The sequence below is a fragment of the Peromyscus maniculatus genome, chromosome 21 (assembly GCF_049852395.1).
Source record: "Peromyscus maniculatus bairdii isolate BWxNUB_F1_BW_parent chromosome 21, HU_Pman_BW_mat_3.1, whole genome shotgun sequence".
Classification (NCBI taxonomy): Eukaryota; Metazoa; Chordata; class Mammalia; order Rodentia; family Cricetidae; genus Peromyscus; species Peromyscus maniculatus.
The window spans coordinates 16,216,795-16,242,791 of record NC_134872.1 but is presented as its reverse complement, the minus strand read 5'-3'; the positions used below and the strand labels follow the sequence as shown (position 1 = coordinate 16,242,791).

Genomic DNA, 25,997 nt, shown 5'->3' with positions numbered 1-25,997 from the left:
CCCAGCAGCCAATCGCTTGCCTAGGCGCGCAGTTCCGGGAGAATCCAAAGGCGCCATCTCTGCAGAGCCATGGCGGCTGCAGAGAACGGAGCTGATGCCGCTCAAGAGTGAGTGTGGGAGGCGGGCGGCTGGTGCTCTCGGCGGCTCTGCCCGGTGGCTTAGGAGGGTCGGTGTCACCCTAGTTTAGGAGGGCGACCTCTGAGAGACGGTTTCGCTTTTAATTTAGGAGTTCAGGCGCTGAGGGGCGGTGTCACTAATTCAGGAATGCAACTTCTGGGGTGCGGGGGGGGGGGACGACGACGACTGACTTTTCTGTTTCAGGAGTGATACCTCTGGGGGGCTGTCCTAGGTCACCTTATGTCAGGTGCTGCCTTTGAGGGACTGCCCCTTGCCCGCCCAGGGCCCCTCTGGCGCATTCTAAAAGAATCAGTTCCATTACAGTTTGTCCTAACCAACCCTTTGTCATCCCAGGAGACTTGTTTAATTTCTGTCGCAACCCTTTTCGTTGGTGTGTTTTGTACTTATATCTGTCCCCTAGGGGATGGTTCCAGCCAGTAAGGAAAGGCTGGGCAATACATCAAGTCTCCTCAGTGTCCCTCATCCTGTGTTTTGAGAGGAGCCCTTGCTAGGATGGCTCCGAAGGCTCACCTCAGTTCTGTCTCTTATCTGTTTCTGTGTATGTGTCCCTGGCTGCTTTCAGACCGACGCAGGTAGATTTGATCCAGTGAGACACTCCCTACTTAAAAATTTAGCCACTTTAGCCCCCTCCTTATCCCCCAGTGTTCCTAATGGCTCTCCTCATGACACTTGGTTACCATTGCATGTTCTCCAGGCACAGCGTAGTTCTTCTGATCCCAGTCTGGAGCCCCTTCCGGTCCTTGTGTAGACTTTGGTCAAGTTGGGACCCTGAGCGTTGGCCCAGCCTCCAGTTGTAGAATATTATTTTAGCTGGGCAAAGATGTGTTACATTTGTGTATGCTGTGGAATATTTCTTTAACTGTGTAAAGGTGTGTTGCATTTGTTTCCTGCTGCTTTTGTGAACGATGTAAAGGTGTGGTTCATTTGTTTAAATATGAAAAGACTTGTTGCTGTTTCACCTTGCTTGCTTAAGGCACCTGGTTGGCTTAACAAAGAGCTGAATGAGCAGTAGCTAGGCAGAGAAGAGATATGTGGGGCTGGTGGACAGAGAATAAATAGGAGGAGAACTCGAGAGAACAGAAGAGAGGAGAGAGTGAGGGAGAAAAAGAGAGAGATGTCCAGGGCCAACCAGCAAACACAGAGTAAGACAGAAAGAAAGAATGAAGGTAAAAAGCCCCAAGGCAAAATGTAGGTGAAGAGAAACATATTTAAGTTAGGGGAAAAAAAAAAAAAGGGTAAGCAGAAAGGAGTATAAGCTAAGGCCGGGAGTTCATAACTAATAATAAGTTTCTGTGTCATGATTTGGGAGCTGGTTGGTGACCAAAAGAAATCCTGGGACAGCCCCCAACATATATGCATGTGTATATGTCCTTTAGAGGTAGTGTGCTATGATATCATGGTCCCACTTGTTTTCTACAGGGTCCTGGCTGAGGTAGCCGTCATTCTAGAACCTGTAGGCTTGCAGGAAGAAGCAGAGCTGCCGGCTCGGATCCTGGAGGAGTTTGTGAAGGTATGTACGACGTGGGACCCAGCTTTTCGAGGGTAAGGGCTGGTCTTAGGATTGCCGATTGAGATTTTAGGCAGCAGTGTGGAGGAGCAGAATGGAAGATGATATTGGCATAGAGTGCTCGAAGGTAAAGAGAGTCCCTGCTTCTGTCCCCACTCTGACTAGAACTCGCGGAAGAAGGACAAGCTGCTTTGTAGCCAGCTGCAGGTAGTGGACTGCCTACAGAATTTTCTGGCTCAGGAGGATACTGCCCAGAGCTCAGACGCTTTGGTCTCTGAAGACATGAGTCGTGAGTAGTCTTGGATTTGTGGTAGGGTCTGGTCTGAATGGTTGAAGAGGGAGATGTGAGTGATGTCAGTGTCTAGCTAATGGGAAGACTGTGGCCAAGTGTTTTGGAAGGCTTGCTTGCAGGCCAACCTCACTCATGCTCTCCTTTGTGGCCCATCTCAGGACGCCAGGCAGCTGAAGCTAAAGAGAAATGGAAGGAACTGAAGGCCACGTACCAGGGCCATGTGGAAGCCATAAAATGTGCCCTGACCCAGGCCTTACCCCAGGTAGAAGAGGTCCAAAGGAAGTACACAGAGCTCCAGGAGGCTTGCGAGCAACTCGAGACTAAGGTACACCTAGAAGACTTGAGGGAATGAAGGGCAGGGGGAGGGGAGGAGTAAGCTGGCTGGAGACTAAGATACACCTAGAAGACTTGAGGGAATGAAGGGCGGGCAGGGTGGGTTGGGGGGCGGAGGGGTAAGCTGGGTTGGACTTTAGGCACCGGCTCCACAATCAGACCTCCGAAGTCAACCTTTTCTCCCCGCAGAAGCAAGTCATCGAGGAGAAACTGCAGACAGCTCAGAAGCAGTGGCTGCTGCACCAGGTGGGCTCTTGCTCTTCTCTAGGCTCTTCTCTGCCTCAGAATGGTGAGGTACCTCTTTCTGTCCGTGAGGGTGAGCCCAGAGCTCTGTCCAAGCAGGGGAGGTCGGAGGGGTGACTCCAAGGGAGCAGCATCCCATGAGTCATGTCTGCACCCTCACCCCCACCAGAAACGTCTCCAGGAGCTGGTGAAGATTTCTGCAGAGGTAAAGGAACAGCAGGCGAGAGCTCAGCAGAAGCTCGACCAGTCAAATCAGGAACTGGAAACCTTGAATCAGCAAGCAGGAGAGGAGCAGGATAAGCTGCAGAGGTGAGGCTGGAATCCTGGGTGGGAGACTCTGGCAGTCTGCCCGATACTGCTGTCACTGCACACAAACTCTGTCCTTTTAGGACCCAGACCTACCTCCAGCTACTGCGCACCCTGCGGAATAACCTGCTGGTACTCGAAGCCAAGGCTCAGGACAGGGACGTCACAGGAAATGCCCTTCCACCCGAATCTCTCTAAAGGTAAGCCCCATCAGCTGACCAAAAAGCGCAGCAGAACAGGGAAACCGTGGAGGGGCAGTAGTGTGTCCTTCCAACTGAATTAAGAGTTGATTCGGCAGACGCAAAGAGGAGCTGGGGACTTGATCTGACTCCTTGTCCAGATTATATATCAAGGCCAAAGGCCCACACGCTCACATGACGACTTTCTGGGTGATGATAGAAGTATGCACGACTCAGAATTTGGTGTCCTTTAATTTGCAAAGTTGAAAGGGAATCCTCCACATCTGAACTCTAGATCTGAGGGAACAGGAAGTGGGAGGGTAGGAAGAACATGATTGTAAGAATTTCTGTTGTGCTTAGGAAAAGATAATGCCTCTAAATGCATTTTTAATGTTTTTAGAGAATGCCATTCGTAATAATTGCTATTTTTTGATTAGACTGGGAAAATAGTTGTAGCCTCAGTGTGGTCTTTGTTTAATGTTTCCTAGGGGTTTGGAATTATTTCTTTTAGAATTGTGTGATGTTTCCTTTGGATTGTGTGTGTTAATTTTTTCCACTTACATTTTTAATGTGCTTGGTGTTTTTGAGGTCTGAAAATTGTGTTCAAGTTTTCAACTGTGATTGTTAATTTACTTATTTTTCTTCATAGTTCTGTTGTGCTTGATGGTATTTTCATCACTTACTTAGGCTCTTCTGTACCAGTCCTTTACCATTATGTACTTGCCCTCTTTATCTCTACACAAATACCTTTGGCCTTATAGTGCATCATTTTTAAAATTAATGCAACCTTGCCAATTCTCTTTGCCTACCTTTTATCTGGCTTTACCTTTGTCTGGATTTCAATTTTGAGTTTCAACCTTTTTAATCCTATCATTTGTCACTTGTATGCAACATTTTTAGGGCTTCTTTGAAAAATTAGTTTCAGTCATACTTTAAGATTTCATAATGCTCAGTTTATAATTACTGTAATTTCTATTAATTTAATTTTCTTTGTGCCTTAGTTTTAATGTATTGTCTTGTTGTATCTCTTTTGTCCTTGTTATTGCTTAGAAGCTCTGTAAGTTCAGCTATCATTAGCCTAAAGTTAATGTGTAAGGAACATTGATCCTTTTCTTAAACACAGAAAGAGGCCCAGAAGGCATTACTATTGATATATCATCCCACTTTTAACTAATAAAATACAATTGTTCATCATACTACTTCTAGCCTGTTTGTATTTTCACATATTAACATTTTAGTCATTCAGTGCAATATTCACATCTACATATGAATTTACCATTTACTTTACCTTGATTTTACATTTTATTGCTTTCTTATAGAGTAACTTCATCATAAAGAAATGTCTAATAATTTCCTTTAGAGTTGGTCTTAGTTGCTTTTCTATTGCTGTCAAGAGACACTGTGCCCAAAGCAATTTAAGGAAAGCATTTAACCTAGGGCTTCCTTACGGTTTTAGACCGTGAGTCCATGCCCATCATGGCAAGGAACATAACAGCAAGTGGGCATGGCTCTGGAGCTGGCAGCCGAGAGCTTACATCTAGTCCATAAACAGCAGGCAGAGAGGAGAGACTGGGACTTCTGGTTTGGGCTTTTAAAACCTCACAGCCTCACAACCTCACTCCAGTGACCCATCTCCAAAAGACCACACCTCCTAATCCTTCTCAAATAGTTCTACCAACTAGGGACCAAACATTCAAATATATGAGCCCATGGGGCCCATTCTCATTTAAACCACCACAAAGACTGTATAGCTTGAATAATTTTGTTTCCTCCTCAAAGTATTCCCTCATACTTTTCTGACTCGCATTGTTTCCTATGAGAAATCAACTGCAAATTTCAAAGCTATTTCTAGGGTATGCTTTTCTTTCTTTCTTTTTCTTTTTAAACTTTATCAAGGTAAAAATAGAAAATCAGTGTATAGTATAAAGGTATACAACATGTTTTGATATAGGTATATGCTGTGAAATGATGAAATCAAAGCCAGTAGTAGTTATTACTTCACTCACTTTTGTGCGTTGAGACTACCCAAGATTCACTGTCTTAGCAGTTTTTAAGTGTACAATAAATCAACTGGTTACTGTGTTGTACTCAGATTGCCAGAACTCATTCATGGGTTCTTACTTAAGCTCACTGTCTGCTCACAGAATCTTGTGTTTTCTACTTTGTCATTTTATTATGTTGTAAATTGTTTGGGAGTTACTTTTACTTGCCATTAATTGAGCAAGTACCAGGCTTTCAACAATTCTAGAATCTTCTCAGCCTAGTCTCTTAGAAATGGACCCCTTTGTGTTAGTCTAAAGGAGCATTTAATTTTTTTTAAATGTCATTGTAATTGTATGTTGGTATCCATTATTCAGTCATCATGAATTTTAATTTTCATTTCAAGATGTTCTATATAAAGCTCAGTATACTTTTAGTTTATTTTTCTGTGTTAAGAATGATACCCACAGAAATCTTGTCACTCTTGGCTAGGTTACTAGTTTACTACCTTGGTACACTGCCAATATTGCATGCTGCCATTTGTTTATGTTTGAGTAATCTCACTGTGAGCTCTCCTCTCCTGACCTTTGTCTTTGGCAACACTTTGTGCCTCATACACAGCTGAAAGGATTCTGCCAGTGGCTAATGGGTACCACCAGTGTAACTTGTACAAATTTTAAAGTACATATTTGTGCTATTCTTTATATCTGCATGCTACCTAATTTACGTTCTTGCTGTCTGGATGTTATTTCTATTTCTCATTAGTATTTCCCAAGGGGCTTTTATTTCTTTTGTTTGTCTTTGCAAACTCTAGCCTGAGGGTACAGATAATGGTAGAACACTTGCTTTAGTATATACAAGGCTCTACAATTAATCCATAGCTCCACAAATCAAGGGGAGTGATGGGACATTTCAAACTTTGGCCTTTTTACTGCTTTTTTCCCTTCTTTTAACTCACTCTTTTTTAAAATCATTTGTTATTTCCTTTCTTGTGACATATATTTTTAATATTTGTATAATTTAGATAATATTGGGTAGATTAAAAAAATGCCCTTTCTTCCCTGTGTAGGGTTATATATTTTATGAGGCATTACTATTTTATAATTTTGTTCTTTCTAACTTAGTTACCCAAAAGTATACTAAATTATCAGTCATAACATTAGAAATTCCTAACTTTGAAAATGGAAAATCGTGTTTCTTACACTGTTAGTCCTCTCTCATTTTCTGGCCTTTCAGAGATGTGTTGCACGAATCCTAATTGATCTTATAATAAAAACCTGGAGCCAGGTAATGGGAGAAATGCTGAAAGATCAGAGGAAACAAACCACAGCTACTTCTCACCTGGCCAACTCCTCAGCTGAAAAGGGAAGACCCTGTCTCTAAGAATTCTCAGACTGAATGTCCCAGAGTCCTCCAGGGTGCTGAACTCTTGTCTCCTTCCACCTTATATTCCTTTCTCTGCCCAGCCATGTCACTTCCTGTCTCAACCTTCCTAGTGCTGGGATTAAAGGTGTGTGCCACCACTGCCTGGCTTTGTTTTTCTTTTAGACTGGATTAATTTCCTGTAGTCCAATCACTGCCTCCCAAGTGCTAGGATTAAAGGTGTGTGCCACCACTGCCTGGCCTCTATGTTTAATCTAATGGCAGGCTCTGTCCTCTGATTTTCAGGCAAATTTTATTTGTTAGAGTACAAACAAAATATCACCACAGAGATGAGTACATTTCATCCCTATCTTACAGAATCTATGTAACTTGCATTAAAATGTCTTCTTTGTGTGTTTTTTGTGCATAAGTTATGAAATACTAGTGGAGTGTGAAATTAAATACATTGATTTAATCCATAATTCCTGGCCCAGTCTTTGAGTGACTCATTTGATACTTAGATTGTTGGGTTCTGAAAAACTCACTGTTTGGATTCCTAGTCTGTTAACTGACAAACATGCTTCACTGACACACTTGGCATTAGAATCAGCATCCCTTAGGATTTTTGAAGCCTTTTTCAAATGTCTTTTGAGAAACGTAAATTATCCTACTTTAGTTGAATTCAAGAACAAAGTTCTAAAAAAGTTTTTTTCTTTGTGATACATCATCTCTTGCTTTGTAGGCGAGAATGGCCTTAAATTCCTAGTCTCCTGCATCAGCCTTCTCATGGCTGAGATTATACCTGTTTACCAACATGTCTTGCTAAAAGACCTCTTCATGGAATCTGTAATATGTAAAAATTGGTACCATATTTTTATACATCTGTCAAATTATGACAGAATTTAACTAGTCCAAAAGGTTTTCATACTAATTTTTTTTGTCTCATTGTGTATCTCAGCCATAGTTGATGTTCTACATGTATGTGGAAAGAAAATAGTATCTTTGAGGCAGAGCTTGGTCTTGATATATGTGAATCTTGGATTAACTGGATCAGATACTGTAGTATTAAATGGGTAATTTAAAACAGTCTATTTAACGAAGCATAGTATCATATCTTACTGTTTGTTTTTATAACTCCAAAATTGTTAGAAATAGATTTGTTTCTAATTTGAAAACCTCTGTTCATAACAATAGCTGCATTGCCTATTTCAACATGTCATGTAGTCTGAGAGGAAATAAGAGTAAAAAGAAACACTAAGTTCAGTGTATGAGTTCAACCACGGAGACACATAATACATGTACATGTATGGTATATGTCCATGCACACATGCACATGCATTGGGCAGGGAACCAAATAAGTTGGAGCAAGGATGTGAGAACTTTAATAGTAGGTTTCCTTTTTCAGATTTCTTCTCCATACTCCTGTGTACAAGACCCTACATACTTTGGTCATCAAAAATCAATCTATACTTTGAGTTGTGGTGTATTCATACTTGAAGATTATTTGGCAAATAATTCATTGTATACTATTAAGGCAAGACTAGAGAGCTGGCGAGTTTTAGCTCAATTTCAAGCATGTAATTACTTGGAGGCAAATACCAAATATTTATTGAAGGTGTTGTGTGCTGAACTTAAGTCCTGAGCATTGAAGGCAGTGGTCCTGTACTCTCCAAGCTTAAATTTAGAAATGGAAGAGAAAAAAAATGAATTCTATCAAAAAATGATAATACCTTCTACCATTTAAGGCTAAGAAACAACGTTTTGGCCACATCAAGGATGATTACGTTTATCAGGCTGAAGAAACATTAAGAATGGAATCAGGAATACTAGGAGCCAAGCAGAGCTTGGAGCAGAGGTTATAATATGGTAGAGGAAGTAGTGAGTCTCTACGAGCTTGTACCATCGTGGCTGCATAGAGTCAGAGCCTTCAGCCAGAATATAGAGAACCTAGTGAATTTTCTTGCTTTGGGAAAATATCTTCAATTGCATTTTAATTTAGGGAAATCATCAGTGTTTCAGTTCTTGGCAGAACGGGTATCAGAAAAAAAGTGCTTCCATTCGTATTGCTTTTGGGGACTATAGAATGACAGTAGCTGGAAAGCCGAAAGCCACTTCAGGCAATTAGATACTACCTGAAAGCAACATTGGAGTGGCACCCGGATGGAGCCTCTTATTTTGGAATGCAGCTAGGTTGAAAAGCCTACTTTAAAAGAATACGGTGTAGCTGTGAGCTACAGCATATTATCAGGGATAATGAGCAAGGCAGTTGAATGATGCTTGTATTCCTAGATGGTGTTAGTTACCAATTAAAAAGCAAAAAGATACCTCTGGAAAAGAGGACTACCTACTTTTGCAGTTCATACTTCATGGTAGTAGTCACTAAGGGCTCATGAATGTTGGGAAGCATTTTGAGCAATGCAGAATTACTCATTATGTCTAATAATAATCTGCCTATCAAGGATGTGGGAATTAATTGACTATATGAAAGGAAAAGAACCGCCATCTGTATATAAGCATTTAAGTAAGAGCTGTGCTTATAATAATAATATAAATAATTTTAGACAATGGGTGTGGTTTGTCAGTCTAACAACTTTAATACTTAGATTCAACAATATTCTTAGATTCCTTAAATGTAAAGCAAAGAGGAAATGTCAAGTGCCGCTGTCATCTTTGGTACTAGAAATAAGCTTTTAAAGTTATTTTGAGAAATTAAAAATTTTATCCAGTGGCGTCAAGGAGATGGCTCAGTTGGTAATGTGCCCGCTGTGTGAGCATGAGGCCCAGAGTTCAATCCCTTGCATCTGTATCAAACACTAGACATGGTGCCAGAAGTTGCTTGTAAGCCCAGTATTGTAGAGGTGAAGACAGGTGTATCCCTGGGGCTCTGAATTAGCAAGCTACAGATTCAGTGAGAAACCCTGTCTCCCCCAAACAAGGTGGACATCAGCTGAGGAGGGATGACACGAAAGGCTATCCTTTGAAATCTACACACATGCACACATAAGTGTATGCATACGGACACACAAATACACATCCACATGCATACAAGTTACCTAAGGGAATACTTGATACCATTATGGGAATTTTTATTACTTTTATCTCTTTTTCACAGTCCCAGAGATCTTTAGTGACTAATTCCCTACCTCAGTTAAGCCCCCTTGGCATGCTGGGTGGTAATTGAAAGAGTAAGAGTTACTAGGAATATGTATCACAGCAAGAAAAAGGAAGGGTAATAAATAGGTCATTTACTAAGCATCATTGCCAGTGTTTTGTTGCTGTGGTGCCTGAGATAAACAAGTTGATGGCACCCAAATCTGAGTTCATGATTTCAGACTGCAGTCAGTTGTTTCCATGCTTCTGGGGATGTAAAAGGTCTCTGCACCTGCTGATGCTGTGTGGGTATCACTGCAGAAGGGTGTGATGTAAGAGAGTACCTCACCTCATAACAACCAGGAGAGGGAGGGTGCATATATGCTTATGTGTTCATGCTCGTAATTGCTAACACAGCTATACCCTTTAAGGCATATTCCCAGTGACCCACTTCCTCCAACTAGGATCCACCTCCCAGTCCATTCAGCTAGATTGATCCCTTGGTGAAAGTAAAGCCCTCATGATCCAATCACCTCTCCACTACCAGTCAGGTCCTAGGTCTTCAGCACACGAACCATTCTGTGATCTATTTCATATCTAATGCAGAACAGAAACTAAAGATTGTGTATCTTTTGAGGAAAGTTCAATAGGTTTAATATGTCCAAAGCATAACTTGTTTTGCATCTAATTAAATTATTTAAATTAAACATTTCTTTGGAAATTGAGCTCCCCAAAAGTAGAATATGATTTAAGGTAAATATTTGTCTCAAATTTTTTCCATAAAATACAAACTTCTTTTTTTTTTGGTTTTTCGAGACAGGGTTTCTCTGTGTAGCTTTGCGCCTTTCCTGGAACTCACTTGGTAGACCAGGCTGGCCTCGAACTCACAAAGATCCGCCTGCCTCTACCTCCCGAGTGCTGGGATTAAAGGCGTGCGCCACCACCGCCTGGCAAAATACAAACATTTTTAACATGTTTTTGTATTTAATATTACTTTGTAAATTTAGTTATGAAGCTAGTACATTTTGTTTTCTCTAGGTGTCTGGTCTAATTATAGAAGAATTTTGTATGTGTATAATGTGGTGGTATTCTAATTGTACTGAAATGTGATTTTGATTGTATGTTAATAAATAAAGTTACCCGGGGGTCAGAGCTATTAGAGCCATAGACAGAGTGTGGCGGTGGTGGCACACGCCTTTAATCCTATAGATCTCTATGTGTTCAGGGATACAGCCAGCATTGGAGACATATGCCTTTAAGACCTAGGGGGCTGTACATTCAGACAGTGACGAGGCAGTCACGTGTTTGGGTTTACAACCAATGAGAAGGCAGAATGACTGGAAAATCGATTTACAGACAGGAAGTAGCTCTCTTTCGGGAAGCTGGGACACCGCAGGCGGAAGGGTGAGATTTTAGCTCTGAGCTCTGACCTCTCAGCTTTCTCCTTTACGTTGTTTCTGTGTTTCTTATTTAATAAGACGGTTAGTTACATCAACAGTATAAAATTACATATGGGTGTATACATATGCAGTATATGTGTGAACTGTCAGGCATCTTCCTTCTAAATTTATTCTGCTATGAGCCAGACGGTGATGGCACACGCCTTTAATCCCAGCACTCAGGAGGCAGAGCCAGGCAAATCTCTGTGAGTTCCAGGCCAGCCTGGTCTACGGAGTCTACAGAGATCCAGGACAGGAGGCACCAAAGCTACACAGAGAAACCCTGTCTTGAAAAAAAAAAAAAAAACCAAAACAAAACAAAAAAAATATTCTGCTTTAGTCTTTGAAGGCTCATTTCAGTCATGAAGACACCTGGAGACTATAGGAATCTTGTCTAACTTCACTGCAGTCTTGATTACTACCAAGTTTACTATATTTCTTTTTTACTAGGTTTCCTATTCATTTGTTTACAAAGAAGCTAAATGACTACTTGGTTCAATTTTTAATTTTGTGTCAGGAGCTGTGTTTACATTCAGTGCTATGGTGTATTTCAAGAGATGTTTGCTTCTTGGAAGTTTTTCTCAATTTACCATCATTGAAGTTTTGTGAGACTATGTATTTTATTCAGTCAGTTGAAGTATATATAATGGTTCCCACATGGCTGATGGATAGTATAAAAAAAGCGTTAAATATGATACATTTTCTTCAGATATTGCTATCTTCACAGCATATGTTTTGCAGGAAATGTGGATAAAGTGTCTTCATTCTTATGGCAAATCCTCCAAAGCTTTCCATAATGTTTCATGATGTCCTCAGTTCCTTCATTGGTAATTGCCCTCTTAATACATTCTGTATTAACAGATTCCCTATTGGATTGGCTGAAATCTTTCTTGGTTTTACTTTTCTGGATGTCTTGAATAAGAAACCAAACCTAGATCTCTCTCAGCTGCTTGCTTTCTTGGTGATATTAATGGATAGCCTGAATATGGAGACACTGACAAGACTTGCTAATTATTTAACGTATGTTTTCCTGGGTATATCTGGCATGAAAATCATTATTTGAAGGTAACCAGAGGCTCTGTGAACATTGCATTTTCCACAATGGAATGAATGGTCCTTGAAAAACTTCACAGTTTATGAACTAAGACAGTGAAGAGGTGAGGTAACCTTGAATGAAATTATGGAAAACAATTCAAGTACCCTTGAATACAACGATATTTGTCTGTGGTAAAATTTTATAGTTTAGGTTAAAGGTTGTGTGCTGATTTTTCAATTTGATCCCATGGTGGAACTTGTTCTGTATACAGGGAGACATCTCTCACAGCCAGTCTCAGCTTCTGTCCATGTATGGAGAGGGACCTTAGTAGTCCAGTATTCAGTCCAGTCTTCTTCCTAACGACATAAGTGAACTATTGATTAACAAACACTTCCCATAGGAAGTGACTTTGTCCTATTAAATATGCTATGGTAACAAACACTTCCCATAGGAAGTGACTTTGTTCTATTAAATATGCTATGATCGATGTAAAAATATATATTCCCAGGAAATATGTGAGGGCTTGTCTAACTCCCTGGATATTGAATAGATCAAGAAAATATCTTAGAAATGGTGAGGTGTGAAATCTTTATAGAGATAGTCTTATCAAGGAAGCATTAAAGTATATTTTAAACACAGTAAACATTTGGATTCTAAAGTCCAAGAGAGATGGCATGACTTTTTTTTTTTTTTTTTTTTTTTTTTGGTTTTTCGAGACAGGGTTTCTCTGTGTAGCTTTGCGCCTTTCCTGGAGCTCACTTGGTAGCCCAGGCTGGCCTCGAACTCACAGAGATCCACCTGGCTCTGCCTCCCGAGTGCTGGGATTAAAGGCGTGCGCCACCACCGCCCGGCTGGCATGACTATTTTGATGAACAGTAAGAAGTGTGGCTGGAGAGGTTAGAATAGATGGGCTTGTGAAGCCAGGAGAGAACATTGCTTGACTCAAAGCAGTTGTTGGACAGTGTGGCAAAGGACATCCTGAAGAATTTGAAGAATAGAGCTAAAAACAAATAGATGTTAAACTTTAAGCTCTTATCTGTCTTTTTAATATTAATGTGTTTATTTTATTATCTTTAAAATGAAAACAACATCTTTTGAAATCCTGGTTTTGAGCAAAGATAATATCATGGTTATCACACAACTTTTGGCTTCCAGATATTGAATACTTAAGTATTACTGTTTATAGATCTAGTAATTATTCATCAGATGCTTAAGATGAAGAGAATTCCAGCAGTTGTTGCAACATTCAAATTTAAGGGCAAATGTATTCAAGTTTCTTTGCACAGGTCATAGTTAACATACATTTATATTTTTGTCTCCTTAATGATCAAAATATACTTTGTTGAAGGCTTTGGTTCTTAAGATTCAATTCAGGAGAATTGATGAAAGTTCTTTAAGCAAGGTTGACTGTACAGATTTGTTATACCTGCTTCCTAGTTTAGGCCTTGAAAACATTAAACAGGTCTGGTGACTGTAATGCCATCAGCTTAGGGACCCAGGAATGGTCTGCCATTTAATAGCATCAACTTCTTAACAGTGTCATCTCACTAAGTAGCTTTTATAAATACCATTTCAACACTGACCAGAAATTTTTGTCTTGGATTTCTTGAGGCAGAGCTCTGTTTTGTAGTTCAGATCTGTGTCAAACTCGTAACCCACCTGCTTCCACTCACTTGATGGGATTATAGGCCACAACACCCAACTGGAGTGAGGAGAGGAGAGTCCACAAGTGGAGTCTAGGTTCTTCAGTCTTGCAAGAAATAGCACTAGCAAGGACAGTTGTTCTGGACTGTCTAGGAAAGGGAAGAGGCAGGTTTGTACATTTTGTGTTACCTCCAGAAGAGTTCTATCACATACAAACATTCTGATATCTCCAAGCAAGCATTTTGGAAAAATCCTATTTACTGTGAGTGCTAGTAATATTTTTTAATATGAGAAGCTACTTCAAGGATTATTCATGTCCAGTTTCAAAATAACATAGGATTCAAGTGGATTCTGTGTGCATTCAATTCTGTCCTCACAAAAATGATGTGCAACTGTACTGCCAGAGCAGTACTCTACTGTTCCTTCAAGTAGCCTTTATGCTAAAACACAAAACCATATGTGCTTTGAAGAGACCACTACTGAACTGCTTGTATCATTAAATATCTCATTAAGTCACTAAATACCACTGTGTTTTCAGATACTGAATACCATATTAAATCAGTTGCCTCATACTTGGGAAGATGTCCTAATTTCATAAACCCCTCACACACTGGGAATTTTAGAGTACTAATGAACACTACTTCTACTGATCCCTGACCTGACTTATGCTTTGATTGGTAGGTTTAGGTTTTGTTAAAGTTTGTAAAGGAGGGAAAGAGTTGACGTGCTACTTTTGAGTTTGAAATATTCTAGCTTCCTTGAGAAAACTGTTTACTCAATTGCTCTGTCTTTGGGGTGAGTCACATATATATATATATATATATATATGTACATAGTACATACATACTATGTATATACTTATATACTTATAGGTACACTTATATGCTTACATATACTATGTACATATATATACTCATATCCATGCAGTGTCTGCTCTCCTTTATTTTCATGTCACTTCCTTGGCTATATCTCTAACTTCTGTGACACTCTCATATAGCCTGAAGGGCCATGAGAAAGTGACCTCATGAATTACATGACTAAGTATGCTTATTTTCATTTTTTTGTCTTTAATGTGTATGGCTATTTTTGCCTGTATATGTGCCTGTTTGCAATGTATGTACTATACCCAAGGAAGAAGGTGTTGAATCTCTTAGAACTGTCATTACAGCCATGTGGGTGTTGGGAATTGAGCCTGAGTCCTTTGGAAGAGGAACCAGTGCTCTTAACTGCCGAGCCATCCATCTTTCTTGCCCCTCAATGCAAAGTGTTGTAATCTTGCAATGATTTCCTTTTGTCTACTTTCCAATTTTCAGACCACAAGGGTTTCAAAAATATTTTTAATACTTGCTTTTTTGATTGTTCTTCAAGATTAATTATGATTTATTTTTATTTTATGTGCATGAGTATTTGCTTGCCTGTATGTATGTACTCTTCTGTGTTCTCCTGGCGCATGAGAAATCCAGAAGAGATCATGGAGTCTCTTGGAACTGGAGTTAGAGATAACTTGTGAGCCCCCAAATGGGTGCTGAGATCTGACCAAACCTGAGTCTTTTATGAGGCAGCAAATACTCTTGACTGCTGATCCATCTGTCTCTCCAGCTCCTTGTTTGCTTTGTGATGTTGCTCTGTTTCAGCCCTGTCTGTCATCTCTCTTTCCCTTCCCTACCTCCCCTTAAACAGAGAATTGTGTCACGTGATGTTTACAGAAAGTTTTCCTTATTTTTGACCCTGAACTAATTGATCTGGAAGATTTTATTTACCTATAAAAATCCCAAGTGTAATGTCTGTGATTAATAATTAAAGATGTTGATTTTTTTACTGTCATTTCTGAATATCTCAAAAGAATCCAGTTGCCATAAAATATCTTAGAAGTGCAAATTCAGGGAAATCTTTTAGTAAGAGATATCTTTACTGCATCTGTTCCTAAATGTATTGTCATTTGTGGTGAGTGTGTGTGTGTGTGTGTGTGTGCGCGCTTGCTCATGTAGCTAGCCAACTCTTAAAGCTTGAATTAGGTAGGTGCATAGCACAGGTACGGTGATATTTGAAATTCGACAAGGGCAAAAGGTGGTAGAAAGTCAAGTCATTGGTGCCAGAATAGCTTCCAGAAAGGTGGAGGAAGTATGAAAGTAATAGCATTGAGATAGTAGAGTGCTTCATGTCTTTGGGGAATGACTAGAAAGCCGAGAGTGAGAGCAGAATAAGGAAATAAGGAGCATGAAATGATGCCTGAAAAGCTCAGAGCCTGGTCATATTGGGGCTTATGGACTGTAGTGGGGAGTTTAGGTTTCATTCTGAGTTAAGAAGCTAGCAGGAATTTTGAACAAGACAACTATGTGTATGTAATTTAAAAGAGCTTAAAGCTGCCGTGTAAATAAAAAATGTAAGATGAGGCAAAAGGTAGTAGCTGATTGAATCAGAGTCGTACCTTTAGAGGGAGTGAGTGATAAACAGCAAGATGTAGATACATCTAAGAAAAGAGCTAACAATTGTGCACCTTCTGGATTTCTGATGGAAAGACAGTGATATTAATATTGTATGGCAAATTGAAAGCCTGCAATGGCCTTGTCTTATTTGACAGATTTTATCTAGTCAGGGTCTTGATGGTTTCTCACTCTTCTTAAGACACTGGTTAGTGTATCTAAACGGAAACTATGATGGAAAATAAAAGCTAACAGCAGGGACCAGCATAGAGTCTCCTAAATAAGATTTTGCTGGCCCAGGACAACCTCAGGATGCTGCTCTCAGGCTTCCTTTCTTTCTTTTCTAGAAGTGTGCTTGTCTTGGTTGCCCACAGAGGACTTTGATGGGGCCATTGATACTGCATGTCTTTGCTTGACCTTGGTGTTCAAGTTGGCAATGGGAAGATAGTGGGAAATGCAAGCAGACAAACATGTAGATGGGGCTCTGTTGGGGAGAGGCCCTGCTGAACCTCCAGATGGAGGTCATCTTTCCACATCTGCACTCCTCAGTATGGAGGCAGCTACTCTTCCTGATTTGTTAGACTCCTCAAGGGATGTTTGTCCTTGATACTCAGTGGTTCTATTGCTTAGAATCAGTTCTGTGATTTAGGTGCAGATAAATAGTTTAAAGATTATTTTATTTTATTAAAAAACTGTTGTGCGTAAATATCAAAGGTAGTCCTTTGCAGTCACTAAGCACAGGTATAAGCATTCACACCTTCATAGCATTTGATGGCCTATTGTTTCAAGACAATCTAATTTAGGACTATTTAATGAAGCATGGTTTTAAATAACCTTGAACATTGAATTCTGCTGTGTAACAATGTTTGTACACTGTAAGTATGTATTGCTTTCGGTGGTTAATAAAGAACTGACTGGCCTAAGCAGGAGAGATTGGGCTGGAAAGCCAGACTAGGACAATTCTGGGAAGAAGAATGACAGAGTCAGAAGAGTTGCCAGGAGATGCAGAGGGAGCAAGATATGCTGGAGGACAGATAACACTGTGAGCCACATTGTCAGCACATAGATTAATAGAAATGGGTTAATTTAAGTTGTAAGAGCTAGTAAGTAACAAGCCTGAGCTATTGGCTGAGCATTTATAATTAATATTAAGCCTCTCTGTGGTTACTTAGTGGGCAGAAACCACCTTCAGAATTCAATTTAAAAAAAAAAAAATTTGAATGTGTGTGTTTGTGCATACATCTGTCTTTCTGTGAGTCTGTGCTCATGAGTTGCAGAGGATGGAAGAATGTGCTCTTCTTGGATCTAGAGTTTAAGGACATTAGTGAACCACCTGAGTTTGGTGCTGGGAATGAAACTCGGTTCCTCATCACAAGCACCTAGAACTCTCAACCACTGAGTCATCTCTCCAGCTCTTGAATCCCATCGTTAACATAGCACATATTCTTGAAATTTTGTTGTTACTGGCTTTGGCACAAACAGCCTCCTTGATCAAGGTTCTGAAAAATAGTTCTATATCTCATTTTTCCTTTCCATATATATGTATATATATATATTTATATTATATATAAGCCATGCAGATATGATATAAATTATGTAAATAATTTTAGCAGAATTATAAGACTAGTTCAAGGTTCATTTCAGTATCAAAACTTCTTTCTGGGACATGACTGGAGGAAATCACACCTGTCCTAAGTTATCCTGGAGTGAATGTGTGAGATGGTGCATCATGTATGTAGAGGGAGAATGTGAAGGGCACATAAGTATCAACAATATTGGATAGGATATTATTGAGTCTGTTTTTTTTTTTTTTTTTTTTTTTTTTGGTTTTACGAGACAGGGTTTCTCTGTGTAGCTTTGCGCCTTTCCTGGAACTCACTTGGTAGCCCAGGCTGGCCTCGAACTCACAGAGATCCGCCTGGCTCTGCCTCCTGAGTGCTGGGATTAAAGGTGTGCGCCACCACCGCCCGGCTGAGTCTGTATTTTGTTAACCTACTCTGAGAAGTGAAAGGAATAATTGCAGAAGTATAATTTCCCCAAACTCTATAAAAAGCATTTGTATCCTGGCTGTGATTCTTAAGTTTTGATACAAACATCCCAGAGTCTGAGTTCTCTTAAGTGTCTTTACAGAAGAGGCACTGTGCTAGAGTTTCTTCATCTTCTAAGCATCATATTTACTATTTACTCACTTGGTGAGTTGCTATGCAGTGTCATGGTGTCCTGTCATGGGTAACTCAAGTGAGACTTTCAGTTGTACAACTAATAATAATAATACATTTTTTCTTTCTTTTTTTTAAATTTGAAATTAGGCTTTTGGGTAAATTAATGGCAAAAATAACATTCTTACAAATAAGGCAAATGACTAGTCCTTTGGTAAAAGGGACTTGGAAATGCTGACACAGATGCTGGAAGACATGGGCGTTAAGGTCATGGTGAGCTTGTGCAGTAAACATCCATGAATGCTCATGTGTAAGCTGCCAGGTGGCTTCCTGTTCCTTTCTCTCCTAAGACACTGATCCATAAAGTAGCATGAACCTCTGCTGTGTGCTGTTTGATCTTAACACAAGTTATAGTGAAAATCTTTAGTATCACTAATGGGTATAGTGGCTTTCTCTGATACCCATTTCTATGAAATATTGTACTAATACATTATATTCATTTTTATCTACTAATAAGTCAAAATTTAAGGTAGTTTATATTAAAGCTAGCTGAACTGGCACTCAGTTATTGAGTAATCTTTTCAAAAAAACTAGATGAGTAATGGTGTCGGAATTTAGATGCAAAATTCTGACTCCAGCTTCCTGTGTCAACTGACTCTAGGGAAAGAGAACACTATTGTAAAGCTGAATATTTGGCAGTTACGTTTAGTAAGCTGGCTAAGAGTAATACAATGACTTTCCCAAAGGTCTCATTGTGTCTTCCTTTGGGAAGTGTATTTTTTCCTCTTCTCACATTAACTTCACCACTCATTATTTGTTTTCAGAGAAACAAGTGTCCACTCTTGAGCGGGCCTTGAATTCTCTTTTTTGAAAATAATAGATGTGATGGTGTATACCCATAATGTTTATCCTTGGAAGGCTGAGACAGGAGACTCGCTGTTAGTTTAAGGCTTCACTGAGCTGTGTAGCAAATACCAGGTTAGCCTGGGATACAGAGTGAGACCCTCTCTCAAAGGTGAGTGTACACACACACACACACACACACACACACACACACACACACACAAAAAAAAAAAAAAAAAAAAAAAAAAAAAAAAAAAAAAAAAAAAACCCAAAAGCTTCTGGGATACACTCCACAATAACTGCTGGCTCAGAGAGGCTGGCTTGACTGCAGGTTGTTTGCCCTTCTACACTGCATTTATGGGTCATCTTGAAAAAAGAAGTCAGTGCTGCCAAGCCACTCAGTGATGAAGGGGAAGAAACTATAAACCCCCAAATTAAATCCACCCACTTTACAACTGTCCTGCTACTTACTTGGTCAGCCACATCCTGCTGGAGAGAACCGAGCTTATTAACAAAAGCCAGGAGTGTGGGATTGCAAGGTCTTACCAACAAGCTATTGGCTGGGTTCTGCATGAGTGAAGGCCACCTCTGCTGATTCATACCAAACTTACCCATTAGCACAGAGTCTAGGGATGTGCTTGCTTGACAGTCACATACAGAATGACAAATAATAACATAATTTTCCCAATAATAGCTGCTTTCCCAATTAGCAATTTGTAAAAATGACACAGGTGAAAATAGTTTCTGAAGTGTTAACTCAAGTTATGTAAGGAGATATTTTCTCTTCCTTAAACTCATTTTCTTTTAATACTAGAAAGCTTCCTCCAATGTAAATACTGAGAAGTGGAGTCAAACCCATTAAACTCTTTAAGTATTACTACAATACAGTCATGTAGTCATGGTTTTTAGGCTCGTTTCCAACTTTTGTGTATAATATATAACTTAAAAAATGAATTCAAGTAGACAAACCTTGGCCAAACTAATATTAGAAAATATGCTTTTCCCTTTATTGCCATGTTTTCTGGCCGTTTCCTCCTATTTCATCTCCTAATACTAGAAGCTCATTAACCACAACTTTCTAAGTGGTAATTATGCATTCCAAAAGGTTCACCTTCTTCAGCATCACACCATTGACACTCTAGTACAGATAATGAAGTAAATATCGCAACAAAAGTATTGAGTGAAATTATATCAGGGAAAGAACAGTATTTCAGGGGGAAGGGAAGTTCCCATGGGATGGAGTTTGTTATGAAAGTACATTAAGTAGAGGAAGATAATTCTGCACTAAGGGGGGAAAAACAGAGAGTGAGGACTGAGCCATGTGAGTTAACATGGGACCTGTCTGACTAGATTTTATGAAGGATTCTATGAAAGGGGCTTATTAAAGAAATAATATGAGAGTCACTATTTGTGAAGAAAGAAATAGGCAATAAATGGACCTTGATGAAAAAGCTTATAGGACACTGGATTGGAGCCACTCTGAGAGAAACATGTCAATAAAAAGCTTTGAGTATATAATCTGATTTATATTCACAAGGACCACTTTGTCTTTTTTATACAGATTAGACCAGGGATGATAGGTTTGAAATACAGTTATTTAGAATTTATGAATGTACTTAATAAGGCTGAAAGATGACTAAGATCTAGGCCAGGTATTTTTGGCAGAGAAATGTATTAAATCATGTGATTATGGATAGTTTGAGCATCTGCTTTACCCTATTGATGGTACATTAAATGTTTGAACTATATGTAAGGGGAACTCCAAAGTGTCTTTATTCTAAACTGGTAGGATCCACTTCTATGCTGAGATGAAGAATAGACGGGGCTAGACACTGGCCTGGAAACAGAGCTTAATGATAGTTATACTAGGTTTATGGTGCCCACCCATTCAAGGGGCACATTTAAACCATTGTATTCATGTGTCTGGGGACCGTAGAGCAGACTGGATTTATGTAGCTTTAGTGCTTCAGTGTATGCATCTTATAAGGCTGGGGTAGCTAAGGACACAAAAGAAGTATGGCAACAACTAGAGTTAGAGTTGACATCACCAGCTCTTTAACATTGTTGTATCACACCTGTTTGTATTTTACAAGGAACAAAGAAAAATACTGGTTTGGCATGGAGCACCGTATCCACGGAGAATCAGAAGTCTCGTGATAATGCTGTGGCTTGAGAAGTGAGATGGTATAATGACGTCTTCAACAGCTAAGGAGTGTGGATTGAAGGAAATCTAGTTAAGATTGACAGCTGGTTGCAAAGCCTGTTAGCTGATCTTCAGGACATACTGAAATCCCGCAAACCTGAACTGCTGCTGAAGAACTTGCGACATGACTCTGGCCTGGAATGTTGACCCCCTATATGGAGATGGACTTCCTGGGAAACCTTAGGTTGTTGGGTACCTTCCTGGGAACAGGAATCAATCTTTCATTTAATCTCTCTTTTTTTTTTGTTTTTTAGTCACAGTGCAATCTACCTTATTCTGCCTGATTTAAAATAAAAAAAAAAAAAAAGATCATATAAACTGTAGTTTTTTTGAAAGTTTTCTCCAGTCCTGCTTGGGCCCCTCTGTTCTGCAGCCCACTTATAAAATAATCACTCAGAAGCTCATATTAATTAAAATTGCTCGACCATTAGCTCAAGCTAACTATTGACTAGCTCTTACATCTTAAATTGACCCATTTCTATTAATCTATAAGTTGCCACATGGCTTGTGGCTTAGGTAACTTTTACATCTCACTTCCTCTGTGTCTGGTTGGCGACTCCTGACTCAGCCTTCCTGTTCCCAGAATTCTCTTCTCTGCTTGTCCCACCTATACTTCCTACCTGGCTACTGGTCAATCAGCATTTTATCAATCAATCAGATCAACACATTCATAGCATCTGCAGCACTTCCCCTTTTCTTTTTTCAAAAGGGTAAGTTTTAACTTTAACATAGTAAAATTACATATAACAACAATTATCAAGCAAGAATTACATTTACAATATCTAGTCTATAATATCTATTCTATTTGTATTTGGCAAAATTAAAGAGGATATCCTATATTTGTGAGTCTAAGGTTTCATATCTTTTATCATAACTAAGGAAATTATAACTATCTAGTCTTCAACTGCATCAAAGACCTCAGAAGGATATACTATTACCTGAGAAACAGGAGAAGGATGCAAGCAACTTTCGGGAGTCTTGCGAGAGTAGACAGAGACAGCTGGCACCCTGGACAGTCATCTAAGTTCCTCTGTAAAGTTGGGGCATCTGTCTTAGTCCACAGGCCTAGCAGTATCTCAGTCACTTCTCTCTCTGTTCTGTAAATGTCTGGCAGTTTTCCTCTGCGATGCAGGAACCTGAAGGATCATTTCACCAAGCAAAATTCAGTGATCACCTTTATATGGGTCCTGTATGTCCAGTCGATCAAGCAGTCCAGGCAAGAACAGTTTCTTGCCCAAATGGCAATTTTTGCCAAGAAGAAGATAACTCCATATAGAGTGTCTTCGATGCTCATCCTCCTCTCTAAGTAAATTGGTGCTGCCAGGAGCAGACATGTCTCACTGTCCAGAAAGTCTTAAATTTTTAAAAACATTTTAAATGCCATATTCTGTAGGTCTTTGAAGTGTTTGAAGATTACCTATCTATCTGAAATATATCTATGTATACCTAGAAAACTTAACTAACACTGCTACAAATTTGACTATCACAGAAGACTAATTATTAATTTTTTTTTCCTTTTTTTTTTTTTTTTTGGTTTTTCGAGACAGGGTTTCTCTGTGTAGCTTTGCGCCTTTCCTGGAACTCACTTGGTAGCCCAGGCTGGCCTCGAACTCACAGAGATCCGCCTGCCTCTGCCTCCCGAGTGCTGGGATTAAAGGCGTGCGCCACCACCACCCGGCTGTATTTCTTAATTATCCATTACAATCTAAATGAGTTACATAAACAATACCTCAAGAGTAGAAATATACATACAGTATAACAAAATTATCTTTAAATTTGTATCAATAAACTAAAATCCTTACCAATGTAAAACATTTTAAACAAGTTGCTCTTTAAAAGTAGGTTCAACAATTTACCCTTTTATCCTATCATATCTATATCCTATATTTCTATATCATATCCCCCATTCTTTTAGAAAGATACTATGACCAATAACAGTTTATAACCAACAACCTAAACAAAGACAGACATTCATAATCTAATTTTGGGGAATGTGGGCGTAGTTTTCTAGGCTACTTCCTGCTGGATGAGGGTGCTGTATTCTTATGGGGACATAAAGAAAATTTTAGGATTATGGAATAGTCCGTGAGGCTGTATTGTCAGAGCTAGTTGCCTTGAAACTGTTCTGGATGTTGGATCATCTGGGCTATGGTGTCATCGGAGACCTTTCAGGGGGTCTTGGCTGGTCAAACCTGATGTATTTTAGTCTGGAACAAATCCATAGCCTCTTGCTTCCTGTGGAAACAAAAACAGAGCCTCCTTTCCAAAGCAACATATCCTTACATCCAAATTTTGAAGTCAAGATACCTTTGGTTTAACTGAGCAGTCTTTACAATTGAATGTCTTTCTGCAGTTAAAAATCCTAAAGGCAACACAATCCAGATTCTCTGTGATATCCATCTTTACGTGGCTTATTTTTTATAATACTTTCACTTTTTTTTAAGACTTTATTTTTAAAACTTTCTTTAATATAACTGTCTGTATTTCTTTTTTTTTTCCCTCTTCCAAACCTACATACATTTTTACACACATTGTAAACCATTTAGAGGTTTATTCCATCTGAATGTCTTTTTTTTGGGGGGAGGGGGGTGCAGTGAACTTTATTGATGGTGTTCAAGAGAGTAGGGCTCCCTAAGCCCCCCCCCCCCCCCCGCCCTGTTGTTCTGGGAGTCTGGCATGGAAACTGTGAGGGAGATGCTCAGTATCAGGCACTGAGATGGGACAGGAACTGCTCAGCAGCTGAGAGTCTCTTGCTGTCCTTGCTGGGGTGGGTGGTTCAGGGCAGGCTTCTTACTCCTTGGAGGCCATGTAGGCCAGGAGGTCCACCACCCTGTTGCTGTAGCCAAATTCATTGTTTTACCAGGAAATGAGCTTCACAAAGTTGTCATTGAGAGCAATGCCAGCCCCAGCATCGAAGGTGGAAGAGTGGGGGGTCACTGTTGAAGTTACAGGAGACAACCTGATCCTCAGTGTAGCCCAGGATGCCCTTTAGTGGGCCCTCCGACTCCTGCTTCACCACCTTCTTGATGTCATACTTGGCAGGTTTCTGCAGGCGGCATGTCAGATCCACGATGGACACACTGGGGGTAAGAACACGGAAGGCCATGCCCGTGAGCTTCCCGTTCAGCTCTGAGATGACCTTGCCCACAGCCTTGGTGGCACCGGTGGATGCAGGGATGATGTTCTGGGCATCCCCACGGCCATCACACCACAGCTTCCCAGAGGGGCCATCCACGGTCTTCTGGGTGACAGTGATGGTGTGGACTGTGGCCATGAGTCCTTCCACAATGCCAAAGTTGTCATGGATGACCTTGGCCAGGGGGACTAAGCAGTTGGTGGTGCAGGAAGCATTGCTGATAATCTTGAGTGAATTGTCATACTTCTCATGGTTGACACCCATCACAAACATGGGGGTGTCAGCAGAAGGGGCGGAGATGATGACCCTTTTGGCCCCGCCCTTCAAGTGGGCCCCAGCCTTCTCCATGGTGAAGACACCAGTGGACTCTACAACATACTCGGCACCAGCCTCACCCGACTTGATGTTGGCGGGATCTCGCTCCTGGAAGATGATGATGGCCTTCTCGTTGATGACCAGCTTCCCATTCTCAGCCTTGACTGTGCTGTTGAACATGCCATGGGTAGAGTCATACAGGAACATGTAGACCATGTAGTTGAGGTCAATGAAGGGATCATTGATGGCAACAATATCAACTTTGCCAGACTGGAAGGCAGCCCTGGCAACCAGGCGTCCAATTCGGCCAAATCTGTTCACTCCGACCTTCACCATCGTGTCTCAGGAACGAGGCTGGCACTGCACAGAAAGATGCGGCTGTCTCTGGAACAGGGAGAAGCAGAGAGCCCTGAATCTGTCTTATTGTGAATCTATTGCTTTAAACTGTAGCATTTCCGCCCACCTCAGTTTCCCAACATGGCAGAACTATGTTTACAGCCAGCTCTGGGAACCATGTTCCCACCAACTCTGGGAAGCAGTGGCTCTGTGTTTCTATCAAAGCAGTGTGTAGCCCAGAAACTTTTTTTTTAAACTAGCAAATGCTATATCCACCATGCAGCATACTGTGCAATTTGGAATCTGCCATGTTTCATGCAGGTCAAACCTGCATTCTGCGAACCGGCCATAGAGTAGCTCAAGCCTGCATGTTGCGGAGTCTAGCTGCCCACATGAGACATAAAGTAGAAACCTGGTTTGGGCTCTATTTAGAATTGCTTATTAAATGGAAACTCGAGCCATTGCGCATCATTAATAGCTGAAGTTTCCTGTGTCCATCTGACTCCTGCGTCCTTGCATTTCCGCAGCTGCTCAGACCCAAATAAACACACACAGGCTAATATTATTTAAAACTGCTTGGAGGCCGGGCGGTGGTGGCGCACGCCTTTAATCCCAGCACTCGGGAGGCAGAGGCAGGCGGATCTCTGTGAGTTCGAGGCCAGCCTGGTCTCCAAAGCGAGTTCCAGGAAAGGCGCAAAGCTACACAGAGAAACCTTGTCTCGAAAAACCAAAAAAAAAAAAAAAAACTGCTTGGCCATTAGCTCAAGCCTACCACTAACTAGCTCTTACACTTAAACTCAGCCCATTTCTGTTAATCTAGATGTTGCCATGTATTCTGTGGCTTTATCTGTGTGCCTGTTACATGCTGCTCCCTGGACAGCAAGCTGGCATCTCCTGACTCAGCCTTCCTGTTCTTAGAATGAACAATGTTTGAGAGAAGAGGAACATGGTGATAAGAAAGAATAAGTCAGAGAGATGTTATCATATGAGGGTTAAGTTGCCAAGAATTGTGAGGGGAGGTGGAGAAGATGGA

At 40.4% G+C, this 25,997-nt stretch overlaps 1 protein-coding gene and 1 pseudogene across 1 annotated transcript; one reads left to right on the top strand and one right to left on the bottom strand.

Moving 5' to 3' along the window:
- Zwint (ZW10 interacting kinetochore protein) lies at positions 1-21,434 on the top strand. The gene is made up of 8 exons (XM_006979057.4): positions 1-107; positions 1,558-1,648; positions 1,811-1,934; positions 2,096-2,262; positions 2,460-2,516; positions 2,683-2,822; positions 2,903-3,019; positions 21,068-21,434. The coding sequence occupies exons 1-7, from the start codon at positions 70-72 to the stop codon at positions 3,015-3,017; spliced, it is 732 nt and encodes a 243-aa protein (XP_006979119.1). The 5' UTR covers positions 1-69; the 3' UTR covers positions 3,018-3,019; positions 21,068-21,434.
- A 2,495-nt stretch (positions 21,435-23,929) lies between these two features.
- On the bottom strand, positions 23,930-25,030 carry LOC102920522 (glyceraldehyde-3-phosphate dehydrogenase pseudogene; annotated as a pseudogene).
- Between the last annotated feature and the right edge of the window lie 967 nt (positions 25,031-25,997).